The following is a 14,590-nucleotide window of genomic DNA, read 5'->3' on the forward strand; positions in this document are numbered from 1 at the left end:
CTGGCTCCTGAATTATTTTGTTATTTCTACCCCTGCCTGGTGTGGAGATAGGTCCGCACACATTTTCGATCTCAGCCAAAGTAGAGATGATGCGGTTAACACCACCTAACAGTTTTTTTTTTGTATATTAGAGGTGTCTCTGTGTGGTAAATGTGACAAAATAGTAACCTGGTTACAGATAAAAAAAAAACTTTGAAAAGGGGCCTATATTGTGAAGAGTTTGCCATTTGTGAATAGTAAACATTAGAAATTACTTTTTTTTTTAATGCATGCATTTAATGATGCACTCTGTTTCAGGTCAGCAAAGTCCAGTGAGTTCTGATGCGGCAACCACTGCAAGAGCATCAAGCATTATTGGAGCATCAGGTGCTAATAAAATATCTAGTCATGACCCAAATTTGTTAGGTCATGAACCACCTCTTGTGCCTGTAACAAATCCTCTGTACGAAAGGTAATTTTGTTGCTAAAATCTTTATTTAATTCTACATTGAATTCATATTTGTACTTCCACACCAGAGTTACCATACATCCTCTTTTCCTGGGAAAATGTTACATAGCAAGCCACAACATACTTGTTAGACACACTGCTAGTTCAAATGCAAAGAGATCCATTACTAGAATTGACACTCAACACGGTCGATAATGATATATAATTCAGTATCAGAAATCTAAAACCATTTCATGCATTGCTTCATCTTAAGACTCAAAATCGTATCTAAATTAAGTTTGAACATGGTATCATATAGTGTCCATTTTGCTGCTGTGTTATAGTAACATTTAAACTTTGTAGAATGATCTGAAAATACCATGTTTTTTCACGGAGACATTTTTTTTTCATGTTTTTCAGATAATCATAGAAAATACATTGCAAACTTTGTTATTATGAACCTATTCTTTCTAAATCTACAAAATGTCCTCTTTCCACAGATATCATAATATGTTACCTTTTCTCACATTTATGAATGTTTTCCTGTAACAATTTTTTTGAAAGAAAAAATTAAACTTTATAATAAAAGTTACTGAAAACATATTTTCAATACATAATATAGAAATAATTAATGAAAAATAGCCTCTTTGGATTGAAATTGTTTCTAACTGAAATTCGAAGCAGAATCCTTGTGAAGAATTTCCACAATGTGCATACATATTGTTCCATACTAATCTCAAGAGTAGAAGCTAACACACAACATAATTTAACACGAGTACAAGTAAAATTCAGCAATGAAGAAAACACAATGTCTAGCAGTTGGAGTTGGATAAAGATTATTACAGCACATGTGCGCAAGAGAAGTGGATCTATTATAGCCCATCGTTGATTCACAATACAAGTGTATAGTGATGGGCAGGCTATGCCCATTGCCCATCTTATTGGACAACTGCCATGCCAGTCGCACATCCAGAATGTGTTAAAAAGTGGAAATGCCAAAATAAAAATGTAAGGTTAGAAATGAACTTAAGTAGCCTATGTTCATTTAAAAAAAAAATAAAAAAAAATAGATATATATAAGTTGTTCTGTTAAAAGTTAAGTTAAAAATTCAAATATCTGTATTAATTGGTAATACTGTTCGATTATCTACAGCTAAAAGTCAGAATGAATTTGTGGCTATGTTGGAGTTATACAGGGTGTCATTTTAATGGCGCCCACGGACCACAGATTCGTGTAGAGGACATCAAAACAAACAACTTTTCTCAGTAACATTTTTCACGTTGGTGCGTCAATTCGACGCTACAGCTGTTCAAAAAAGACCGTTTTGCCGCCTGCATGCTGGCAACCCAACACAACATTTGATCGTATATGTGACGTCATTTCCTGCAGCGAAACTGCGCACGGTAGGGTTGCAAGGAACACACACATTTTGTGAAAAATGACAAACTACCAACCACATTATTAGCTGTAAAACGAAGCGAGAAATGCGTCCAGTAAACCGAACATCATACCCTACCAGCCAGAAGATCAGCAGTCATCTCAGGGGAAGGGGGAAGTGAACCAACGATATGAGAAATGGTAAAAACGTATTCAAAATGAAGAGTCAATATCGGATTTTGTCTCAGCCTACATGTCAAATATCAACAACAATAACTTTTATTGTACCAGGTGGTTATAATTAAAGTGACGGTGTTCAGAGTGGTACAGCACGGGCTGTAATGAGAGTAGCAGTCTGAAACTTCGTAGATATGATAATGAAGCAATGCGCTCGCGAATTATGCAAAAAAAAAAAAAAAAAAAATAGTTCCAATTCTCGCCACCAGGGTAAAAAACGGCGCTGTAAGCAGTCAAAACGTGGAAATTTCCATAACTCTGACGTCAAAGTTGGTGAAATTGCCTAACCATTGTGTGAGCTCCCTGGTTGTTGTTGGTGACGCTTGTTGCTTTTTCCTTTAGTAATGTTCATGTAATTCGAATAGTGAAATTGTAGCGATATTTTATTACAAAGAGTATTGTTTTCTGCGAATTATAGTGTCTTTCCTGTAACTATACTAAGTTTTGACTGCTTACAGTGCCATTTTTTACCGTGGTGGCGAGAATTGGAACTATTTTTTTTTTGCATAATTCGCGAGCGCATTGCTTCATTAGCATATCTACGAAGTTTCAGACTGCTACTCTCATTACAGCCCGTGCTATACCACTCTGAACACCGTCACTTTAATTATAACCACCTTGTACTTACAACTTACATGTGGCTGTTTACGCCCAGCTACATGTCAATTATATTTGCAAATCTCGTTGCAAGGTTGATATCTACAGGTTTGTGTCCAGATGCCTTGTGGTACTTTGTGCTGATAACGGAAGTATCTGAGGTTCACGTTGTTACATTACGGCTAACACACGTACAATCACAGTAACCATCTAATGATGAATGATTAGCGAATATACTGCCCTGTTCAGAGTTGCAAACTATTACATGTGTATCCGGTGCGTAGATAAACACAGTCGTCGGAGAGTTTGTTTTACTACTATTTATATCCCTGTATTTTTCAACCATTTTTGTCACTTGCCTCAAAATGCCCTGAATATACATTATATTATGTGTTGCTTACCTTTGGAATTTTGAGTTCTTTCATTTCTATTTTGTCATCTGTTCAGTGTGTCACAGACAACTAGTATCAGCAGGACGAAGTGGATAGACTAAATTGTAGATGCCAACTTGGTAACTAGATTTGCAAATATTTGACATGCAAGCTGATACAAAATTCGATATGACCACTTCCACTTGAATTCTATTTTCTTTCTACCATTTTTCGTATCGTTTGTTTACTTCCTGTTAGGTTACAGAACGTGTTTTCTCGTTTTGTTTCACGGTACATAATGTGGCTGATTGTAGCTATGTCATTTTTCACAGAATATGTGTGTTCCTGGCAACCCTGTAATGCATCGCTTCACGACGGGATATGACGTCACAAATGCAATCAAATGTTGTGTGTGGTTGCCAGCATTCAGGCGGCAAAACAGGCTTTTTTGAACGACTGTAGCGCCGAAACGACGCTCCAACGAGAAAAATGTTACTGAAAAAAGTTGTTTGTTTTGATGTCCTCTATACGTTTCCATGGTCCGTGGGCGCCATTAAAATGACACCCTGTATATGAATCAAACTGCTTTTATAAAAGTGGAATATTCATACCTTCAGTATCATTGATGCCCAATTGTTTTTATCCATGTTCCACATGCATGAGGCCAAATTCTTTTTTACAATGTTTTAACATGTCAAGCTGCTATTCCAATTGGCAGGATGGTTGTCACGTAACATGTGTGAAAGTAGTCCTACAGCTATTTTTCATAATTAAAATCAACCATTTTGTTTCACTTGCAGGTCCTCCGATGACGAAGGCCATCTAAATATCAGTGCCACAAATGCCAACGTTACTTTCCGAGAAAAGAGAGACTATTCGAACTTGGCATTCAATTATTTAGGAGACCACTCTCCCGTAGAGACAACAACTGAACTTTGATAGTTTGAAGAAGTGTGTGTTTGTGTACACAGTGAACAATGTAAGAATAGCAGTTTGTGTGCGACAGTTGACATTTATAAGTGGACGTTTTGCTCTACTTGAACTATAGAGGCTGAATTGCAAGATAAAGGACATTTCAATATGTATGAAACAATGAAAAAAGTATTGCCATTATTTTTTTGTGCATAGATTTTATATTAAGTGTCTTTTTTTAATGGACAATTTTTGGAAAACCTAGATGTGTTTTCAAAAAGAGTAATGCATGGATGATTATTTTTACATGAAATGTTTATTTAAGATTTTTTTAAAAAATACTAAATGTCTTCCACTCTGATGTACATATATATAATGTTTAAACTAAACAAGAAATGATCAAATACTCAAACTGTCCTGCCCAGGATGGGTGTACAAAGAAAGTTTTATGCTATTTAAATATGAATGCCATTAAAGGTTTTGTACATAATTCTGTAAAGAAAAAATACAACAATGTATAATTCTAACTTTGGAGTTTTCTTCTTTAGATTCAAAGGTTGAGGAAGGGATATATATTTTTTTTCAGTGACACCAACTTTTGAGAAATATTGGGTGGGTTGAACTCTCAGATGATTTCATTTATACTTTCATGGAATAATATCGAGTACGTTAAACATAAGCTGAGAATTTACCCTAAATTTGCTTCTTTATTCCTTGGCTAGAACTTGTAGGCTTTTTTACTTTCAAAAAAACATTGCATGCCATGTCTGAAAAGAATTCATGTGTGTGCCTATTTTAGTCAAAGGCTCCTATTTTAAATATAACTGCTTTTTGGATGCCTAACCTGGTAAAATGATGACAAATCCATAAATCTTCATCACTTTTAGAGCCTATTTTGTATTTTTCGGTGCTATTTTGAGTTTTTAGTGCCTATCAATCCTCATCCTGGTTATAAGCCTTTATCCTACCTTACCTTCCTAATAACCAGGGAATGGATTTATATGTAAATACATATTGATGTATGAAGCTGAAATCAGTTAATTTTTATATTACCTTTGCGTATCATGGCATGTAGACTCAAAAAATTAAGTTTTTATTTACCATATATGTACATATATTAGGTTTTTTAACATATTATTTTCATATTTCAGGACATTTCTCAACATATATTCATGCAATAACTACATGCCCACTTGTGACTGAAAGAGTTGAGTGAATTGCTTGCGAATAATGAAGTCCAAAGCGAAGTCCTTGTTTTAACCCATCATGAATTGTAAATTTGTCAGACACATTAATACCGACACAAATTTTACTTTCTGTTTCACTGGTGGGCTGAATTGATACAACCTAAAATTAGGGACGAGCCAATACCACTTTTAGATTGTTTGAGTTGTTGTTTTAAGTCCACTTTATGCACAGATAAGCTAATTGGGACTGAACCTACAGTTGGGATCCAAAACAGTGTGTGTCCCCACTGGGTATCAGACCTGGGATACGTTGATTACAAGATGACAGTGCCCTCGGAAGAGGCCCCGTGATACCACTTGGAACTGATACCCACACCCTTAAAGATTTCCACCAATGCCAATCACTTGAAAATTGTTAACAATTTAAAGTATTAGAGAATTACATCAAAATATTAAAATAACTGATATGTAACACAAAATACATCTCTAATCTGGAAGAAACTAGTTACCATTGAGATCAGTGTTTCCCATTATGGTATCACTGGCAGAAAAATTCCAGGTAAAACAACAGCAAAAAATCTTGCTATGCCATGACTGGCTCAGTAATTCAGTTGGTAGAGCAATGGCACAGTATGCCAGAGACTCGGATTAGAGTCCTGGTCGAGCTTGCTTTTCTTGCTAAAATTTCTACATGTGCGCCAAATCATAAGGTAATACAGTGAAACCTTGATATTACATTTTTCAGGGAACCAAGTTGAAAGAATTTAAAATGTAGGAAAATTGTACAGCATTATGCTCTACTGGGACCATGAACATTGAATGTATAATGCAGGAAAATATAAAACTGGGGTTCCACTGTATATGATTTCCCAATTTGAATTGTAAATTTTCATTGTCCCAAATGCAACATGTAAATGAAAATAAGCACTTACCAAATTCATTTAACAATGTTGCAATGTGGAAACTAGAAGATTTCATTAGATCCAGTGACTGACAACTAATTTGAAAGCTGGACATACTTGGATTATTATTTTTCACTATTAAGCTATAATTTATTAATATTGAATAGGAACTACTAAAAAGAAGGAAGATTCCAGCCAGACTATTCAGAGCAGTAAAGTCGATGTATGAAAAACTTGGGAGTCGTTCGACTGAATGGTCAAACATCACAAGCCTTTATGATGGATAGAGGAGTAAGACAAGGGGACAGTTCGAGCCCATTACTCTTTATAACAGTAATGGATGAAGTGATGAAAATAGGTAAACGAAGAACAGAAAAGACCAAGATATGGTTATGGAGAATGAGGCCAGTGTATTGTCAAACTTTGGTGTATGCAGATTATATAGTGCTCATTGCAAATACAGAGGACAAGCTGCAAAGAACGGTACTAGAATGGACAGAAATATTAAAGCAAAAAGGGATGGTGGTTAATGGAGGTAAGAGTAAAGTAATGAAGATGAGCAGAACAGAAGATCAAGTAGGAAACCTAAACATAAACTGTAATGGAAAACAACTCGAGCAGGTCCCCTTGGAACAATACTTCATCAAAATGGGAAAATAGAGCCAGAAGTCTCAAATCATATCCGAAAAGCAAATAATGCATATTAGCAATTGAATCAGACAACATTTGAAAAGTGAGAAATAGGAAGGAGGGCCAAACTACAAATATATAAATCAGTAATAGAACCAATACTACTGTACGGAAGTGAAAGCTGGCCAAGGAAAGGAACTTAGTAAGATAACAACTCTAGAAATGAAATGCTACCGAAAGGAAGTAGGAAAAACAAGACAAGACAGAGTAAGAAACGAAAGGATGAGGGAAGAGCTGGAGCAAACATAAATTGAAAACCATCTCATCAAAAGACAGATGAAATGGTTTGGCCAAGCAGTTCTTGGAGGCAAGACCAGAAGGAAGATGGCCCAGGGGCACACCGAGGAAGACATATGAGGATATGGTGGAAGAAATTGGAAGGAAAAGAGGGAACACATTCCAAGAAATAAAGAAGATGGCTGGAACAGAGGAGAATGAAAAAAGTGGGTCGAGGCATCAACAACACTATAATGGCATAAGGGTAGAGAAAAAAGAAGTGGCAAATTAATTGATACTCTTATTGGTGTCGGCTGATGTATTGGTTTATTGGTAAAATTACCGATTATTTTACTGATCCAATATATCTATAAATATCTTACAATTTAGTGCAATATTGTTGTAAGTTTTGTTGATATAAACACATAATATCCATTCCCTACTTTCTTATAAGTAAATGTCTTTTGCATTGCAAAAGCTTGGTCCATCTAGTAACACACATTTATTAAAGAGGTCAATGAATCATTTGGAATTTTATATTGGACCGATAGAATATTCTATAATGATAGATACCTATTCATTAACATATAAAGTTAGAAAGGCACGTGCAAGTAAAATTTTTGAGATCAGAGCATAGACTATTTGAAAAAGAATTTACCAGGGTGGTTACACAATGGAGTTTACATAATATTGTTAGCAATGTACTGACATAACAAAATGAATGGACTCAAACTATTATATAATAATAATAACAACAATATTATAGAGTAAGAAGCATAACGTTGTTGCCTTTCCACAACAGTAGCATTAGACATAGGTCCATGTGACTTTGTGGTGGGAAACAAACAAAGTTATACCTAATCCCAAAACAACATGCATATACATACCTTTTGTAGATCTCTGCTTGTTATCTGATCTGAAGAAAGCTACTGAGAGTGGATATGAAACATGACCTAGAAAAAAGTAATCCTAAACTGTTACATCTCAACCATAAAGGTTTATGCAAAAAAAAATTCTGCACAAAGGTATAATTAAAAATGCTTTATTACTAGAATACTTTTGCATCGTTCATTACTTTTCAGAAATATTCAAGTACTAAATCACATCTCGGCAAAGCGAGGAAACAATTGTAATAAATAAAATAAAATGAAATTTTTAAATACTAACAAAGAACTAAAGCACTGTCTATGTGCTTGTTCCATAAACCTCCAACTGGTATTATTAATTGATATGCCACAGCACCTTGTAAATGTAATTTAAAAAAAATTACAAATGTTTCAAGATTTTATATAGTACATTCAACTTAATATCCCCATATATCCAAATAACAAAAATGCTAGTATTTTTTCCAGTTTTTCAATTTTCTTATATTTTTTTTTAACTCAAGGCACTAAAATATGCATAATATTTAATAATATGTATATCACTATGAACATCAGATATAATACTGCACAATAAAAGGCAAATAAATATTAACAAATTATATAATTTCACACATGAATTGAAAAATGATTGCTTTGCTTAAAAAATAAAACTTTAGATACAGTATTTCAAAACACAACAGTTTGTACCACTTCTTTGAATGTGTAATGAATGACTAGTACATTAACAAATCAAAAGTAGTCATTGATTAATTTTTATGCATGTTAATAAGTTTGAGAATGTTACAATTTTACTTCAATAAATTGTCTTAAAAATATGGATTTGAAAATAATTTTATCCAAATGAACTATTTTGAATGTTGTAAGCACATATCATGCTATATAAAAATTCAAAATGAAAGCTATGAATACAAGAAAACATTAACTTTTCTTTTGTAGTGTATTGTCCTCAACAGTACCACATTAAAAACATCTCCAGACATTACATTATCATTGCAAACAATTCTTGGCAACATTTGTTATTAGAAAAGATCTGATGTGAAGTTCCAAGCATAATAAAAGTTCATAATAATTTTTTTGTTTAGCAAACCCTATATTTCTTGTTCTGCCAATGTTTCACTAAATTCTCATAATTTTTCAAGCCTTGTGACTGTTATTTAATATCACAAAAATCACATGTAGTGCTTCATCAACAGTGCATGTATTATTAATTTGAAATGTGTAAAATTCAGAAAAATTACATGTATATACTAGGAAATATATACATTCTGTACAACACTGTATTTGGGAGAAGAAAAATCAATCCTTACAAGCAAATAATACTGTTCTATATACATTTACAGTATTCACTAAATTCACTAGAAAATATGTCTAAAAATTTAAGCTTAGAAATACAATAATTTACTTTTTGTATAACTATGAACATCAGAGATAATACTGCACAATAAAAGGCAAATAAATATTAACAAATTATTTAATTTCACACATGAATTGAAAACTGATTGCTTTGCTTAAAAAATAAAACTTTACATACAGTATTTCAAAATGCAACAGTTTGTACCACTTCTTTGAATGTGTAATGACTAGTACATTAACAAATCAAAAGTAGTCATTGATTAATTTTTATTTAAGAGCACTTCCAGAAGTAGTACACACACTTATAAGCAATTTTACTTATAATTTATTTCTTTGTATATAATTCATGAAACATGTCAAAAAAATATCACCCAGGAAATTTAAAAGTAGTAGTATTCCTTGCCGCATAGCAAAATCTCTTCAAATGTATTCTGCCAGCACTTACATAAAAATAAATTTAAAGGTAACAGACTAACAAAATTGGCAAACTATGAATCTATATTTTCTAAATCAAAATTAGTGGAATAGTTCTTGATGTGGTAATTTCTTACAGACAACTTTTAGAGTTTAGAAACACATGTACTGTAGATTCCCAATCTAAAGATGTTCTCCTTCAAAACAATGCTCTTCACTGATATGTAGTTTTGACAATCAAGATTGACATTTTTCCAGAATCGCTCTTAATTGGATAAATATTATTCCATATCTTGGATAATTATTTCACAACACAATTTTCTGTTCTTAACACATTTAGCTTCATAGCTCTGTTTGTGGTTCAGATTTTCCGAAAGTAAAATTAGAGTTTATCTCCCTATCATCATCTTCTTCTTCATCCTCCTCTTCTTCTTCTTCTTCATCATCATCATCATCGGCAACTGAGTCTTGCTCCGGTGTGTCTCTAGAGGAAACATAAGCCTCATTGTCTCCCATATCAGCCAATGGATTTCTGCTTGCCCTCCTCTCCTGCATGATGTCGTTGTTTGGAGTAAACATATCCTGTTGGTAATTCCCTTCAAACTTCTTCCCTGGACTAAACTCGGGATTGTCTTCTATTCCAATAAGATCCGAGTCACCACTTGCCTCGCTGTAAGAGTTTTCAAAATAATATTTTGAATTGTGCACTGTTAATCATTAGCTCTATGGTATTAGTATGTTTGAGCACAGCAGTCTTTATGAAAAGCAGATGATGTATTTGAAAGCGTGAACACAACTGAGAGTTTATAAGTGAAGTCGCACCAGTTAGTTCTTGAATCTCAATCACAGTGATATGCATAAAATCACATTCTTGAAAGAAGCACAAACACAGCTACAAGACAGAAAGCACAACATTTCCAGGAACCAAGCAACTGATGTATTAAAAGCACATTTACATGCAAGCAGTACCAGTACCTAACAATCACAAGCAGTGTGTGACAGCATATTACATTTAAGATAATTAAAATATATATTTCATTTTTAAAGACAAGTGGAAACGATTAAGAAGGGTGGTTAATAAAGATAATAGGCAGCAGTAAATACAGAAAAATAAATTTTAAAAAATTATGACATTTGATCATTTGATTTCCTCCTGGTGTTAATCATTAGCAAATGTAAGCACGCAATGTTAATTGGACATTATCCATTGTCTAGTGCTATTAACTATATAATAATAATAATAATAATAATAATAATAATAATAATAAATTCTTTATTTCCGTAGACCCATATCCATGGGTGTGGAAAACGTCATACAATACTAAATATTACAAATGGAGTAGGATTACAATGAAAAGAACAAAATGCAAACACAAAAATACAAATAAATCATATGGGTTGAACAGTTATAAGTGTCACATACTGGACTTGTAAAAGAGAAAATCCAAATATAGGAGACATACAATATCAAAATAATTTAAATGCTTCAATGTACTAATCCAGTTTATCTATTTAAATTCATTGAGATTATATAGAGGTATATCTGTTAAATACTGTTTAATTGCTTTCAGTTTCTTGTGAGTTTCTGTAATTTGTTTGATGTGTGTGGGAAGTTTGTTATGGTATTTTATTCCTGCAACATGAGGTGATTTGTCTGAGGGAACAAGTCTGTGTGTTTGCATGCGAAAGTTCTCTTTTTGACGTGTGTTGTGCTGATGGATGGTCAAATTCTTGTCTAATTTACGGTGTTTTAGTACATATTCAATTACTTTATAAATATATAGGGAATCTATGGTCATAATTTTATTTTCTCTAAATAATTCTCTACACGAGTTTCTAATTGGTATTTTGAACATATACCGTATTGCTCTTTTCTGTAGAGTAAGCAATCTTTGAGTGCATTCCTGCGCAGCTCCTCCCCATGCTATTATGCAATATTCTAGGTATGGATATACAAGTCCATAGTATAGATTTCTGTTTATTTCAGACACATGATATTGTGTTAGGAGTTTTAGGAGATAAGTTTTTCCCTACTTTTTTGCATACATGGTCGATATGATATGCCCATCTTAATTTGTCATCAATAACTAAACCTAAAAATTTAACTGGATTTTCATAATTGATTTGATTATCATCTATTTGTAAGTTTATATTATCAAAATTGGGTTTATTTCCAGGTTTGAAAGCGATATACATTGTTTTTTGATAGTTTATATTCAAGTTATATGAAATTAAGTGCTGAGTTATTATATTTACTGATATGTAGGTTTGTCTTTCTAATTGTTCTTGTGTATTTGCACTGCCAGTTATGGTTGTCATCTACATATGTTAAAATATTTGCATTGTCTGGGGTGGGTAAGTCGCTTATTCTATAACCAAGTTTCGAGAGAGAATCTCTTCTTTCATCCTCAGGTGAAATTTATTTTGCCGGTGGTGGGAGTGGAACCTACGACAGACCTGTTTTGTAATAGATTTGTAGTAAAATCTTTCTCATGGTCTAGTCGGTAGGTAGTCTGACTTCCACAGAGGAGACCTGGGTTCGATTACCGAGTTGGGTGATGTAAGGTAGAAATTTTTCCGGCCTTGTCCCTGCATTAAGTGGCTCTGGGGCACACCCAGCCTCAAATCAATGGGGACCAGGGGGCAACCCCTTGGAGGTAAAGGCACCCAGAGGCATGGTGCTGATCACATCACCTCCAAAATGACTGAGATTGAGAGTATGTGGGGCATCTCATCATTCGCTGACGCCAAATTATTTTGCTGTCAATACTTTTGATTAAATGGTAAGGTCAAGAAAGAAGCATCGAAGCAGCTTGAATAACTCTGCATTCGTAATCTCAAACCATTATGTCGATACCAACAGATCTCTGTCGATACCAACAGATTCCCACCACTGGCAAAATAACTTTCACCTGAGGATGAGAGAAGAGGTGCTCTCTCGCTACGTAGTGTTAGAATAAGTATAGTTAAAAGCACCAGTGGATAATGTCCACTAAACATTACAAACTAATGAAGAACCATTGTCACTAACATTCAGAGAACTATTAACAAATATGTTCTCAGTTATCTTAGTAGCGGATATAATAGTTTCATTTCTTCCTCAATGTTACATATTCTTATATAAGAAAACATTTATGCTGATATATCAAAGTAAACAAAAAAGTGAATTGATTTCAATTGCTTCCATCTCCACTTCAAAACAAGAAATACACATTTAAATTCATTTGACCTGTTACTGGAAAAGGACTTGTCCTGTATTAGGTCATAGGTGCAAATAGCATAGATGTTCATATACCTTCCATAATAATAGAGTCCATCAATCCAGATGATCCAAACTAAGGTACATAACCCAAAAAGTAATGAAAGCACATAAGAATGAACATTTGGATGTTCAAAGCAAACAAAACACAAATTTTCAATGGGCAGGAACAAGCACAAGACAATACACTACAGATGCTATATTAATTCTACGCAAGTTTTTGAAAAGCATATTACATTATTATTACATTTATTTCAATTTGTAAATACTTATTTCCATAACATAACTAAGCATTTCAATATCAATGGGGTAAGATAAATGGTTACCAATATATCAATACAATGTGCATAGTCATGATGAAAAAAGTTCCTGTACATGCAAGATACAAAATGTATTCTTCCTGAGCTACAAAATGTGAAAATTACTATTCATAAGGAAAATATGAAAATAACAAAAGTAACCAGTTATGAACTTTTGGCTAATAGTGAAGATGAGGATGAGTGATGAAGGGACACTCAACTCACAAAGAATACTGATGCCCAGGCAGGGATTCGAACCTGGTACCCTTGGCATCGTAGCTCACTATACCAGCCACTCAGCTGTAGTGAGAATTGTGATCCTGTCAAAACCCATCCAGATTTTTTCCCCTGAGCATGCCCCTGAGAAATAAACAAAATAAGACGAGAGAATGGAAACAGCATGAGGAAATGAAGTGAAGAGTGTGGAACAGAAACAATAGCTTTTTCACCAAAGTTATAACTCAGTATGGACAAATTCATCCTATGCATAGAGCAACTTTATTCATCATGATTACACCTAGAATTTACCTTTAAGATTATGTATTATCCATTATGTGTAGTACAGAGTTTAATTCTGATCACTGAAAATGCAATAATAGTCATTTTTTTTAAAAAAAGTTAAAAATAGATCTTATAATTGATCAATTAATAAAGTAATATTCAGTATTCAGTCCTATGGCTGAAATTCTTCACCCTTTGGTCTTGATAGATACTGCACAGTTAGCAAATTTAGTAGTACTGAGTAATTTATACAGCAGAATTTTGACGGTTTGTAAAATTAGAAGAATTAAAGACTAATTACACAAAGTAATAGAGACGATTTCCATGGCAGAGCGCTACCATACCAGTGGTCCCAGGTTTGAATCCCAGCCTGGGCATGGATGTTCTTTGCGAGTGTCCCTTCATCAATTTCATCATATCATCACTGATTCACATCTTTGCGGTTAGCCAAATGACAGAAAAGTGAAGTAAAATAAATGAATCAATCAACAAAGTAAAAGATGGATGCAGTAGATGCTGCTCCAAATAGGTCCACGTTCTTCACTGGGAAACTATATCTCCAGATACATATAAACTGGGTTGAAACTCAGCACTGCATTTCTGCCCTGAAGATTAAAGTGACGTTAGCTCTCGAAGGCTTGGAAACCATTCCAGAATTGACCTGGTCGATAGCCCCAGAGAATTTATTCATCAATGTAATAGAGAATTATATTTAAAAATAATCTAATAATGTTGGTTGAGCTCCACCTTGGATAAAAATGGTGTACAAAGAAGTGAATTGAGGCACAATGAAGTAAGGCAAGTGCACATAAATCTTTGCTTTTGTAAGAAAATTGTCACCTTATCAGTAACGAGAACAGTTATCACACACTAACTGATAATACACACCCTTAAAATACTAGTTACTTATTATGTTACAAATAGGGCTGAGCTGTTAACACTTTGAACTGATGCCAGACTGAT

General features: G+C 33.8%; 2 protein-coding genes across 2 annotated transcripts in view; one reads left to right on the plus strand and one right to left on the minus strand.

Annotated features, from left to right (window-relative positions):
- Cad99C (cadherin 99C) overlaps positions 1–4,432 on the plus strand; it is a 187,935-nt gene extending 183,503 nt beyond the window's left edge. Inside the window, exons 28-29 of the mRNA XM_083142085.1 lie at positions 298–451; positions 3,811–4,432. Coding sequence (XP_082998211.1) covers positions 298–451; positions 3,811–3,949 — 293 coding nt within the window. The 3' untranslated portion in view covers positions 3,950–4,432. The remainder of the gene's footprint in view (positions 1–297; positions 452–3,810) is intronic.
- A 4,118-nt stretch (positions 4,433–8,550) lies between these two features.
- The window catches only part of LOC146003703 (cadherin-AgCad1-like), a 161,658-nt gene continuing 155,618 nt past the window's right edge, over positions 8,551–14,590 (minus strand). The window contains exon 29 of the mRNA XM_083142086.1: positions 8,551–10,238. Coding sequence (XP_082998212.1) covers positions 9,911–10,238 — 328 coding nt within the window. The 3' untranslated portion in view covers positions 8,551–9,910. The remainder of the gene's footprint in view (positions 10,239–14,590) is intronic.

This window comes from Lepisma saccharinum, chromosome 20 (assembly GCF_977018435.1).
Source record: "Lepisma saccharinum chromosome 20, izLepSacc3.1, whole genome shotgun sequence".
Lineage (NCBI taxonomy): Eukaryota > Metazoa > Arthropoda > Insecta > Zygentoma > Lepismatidae > Lepisma > Lepisma saccharinum.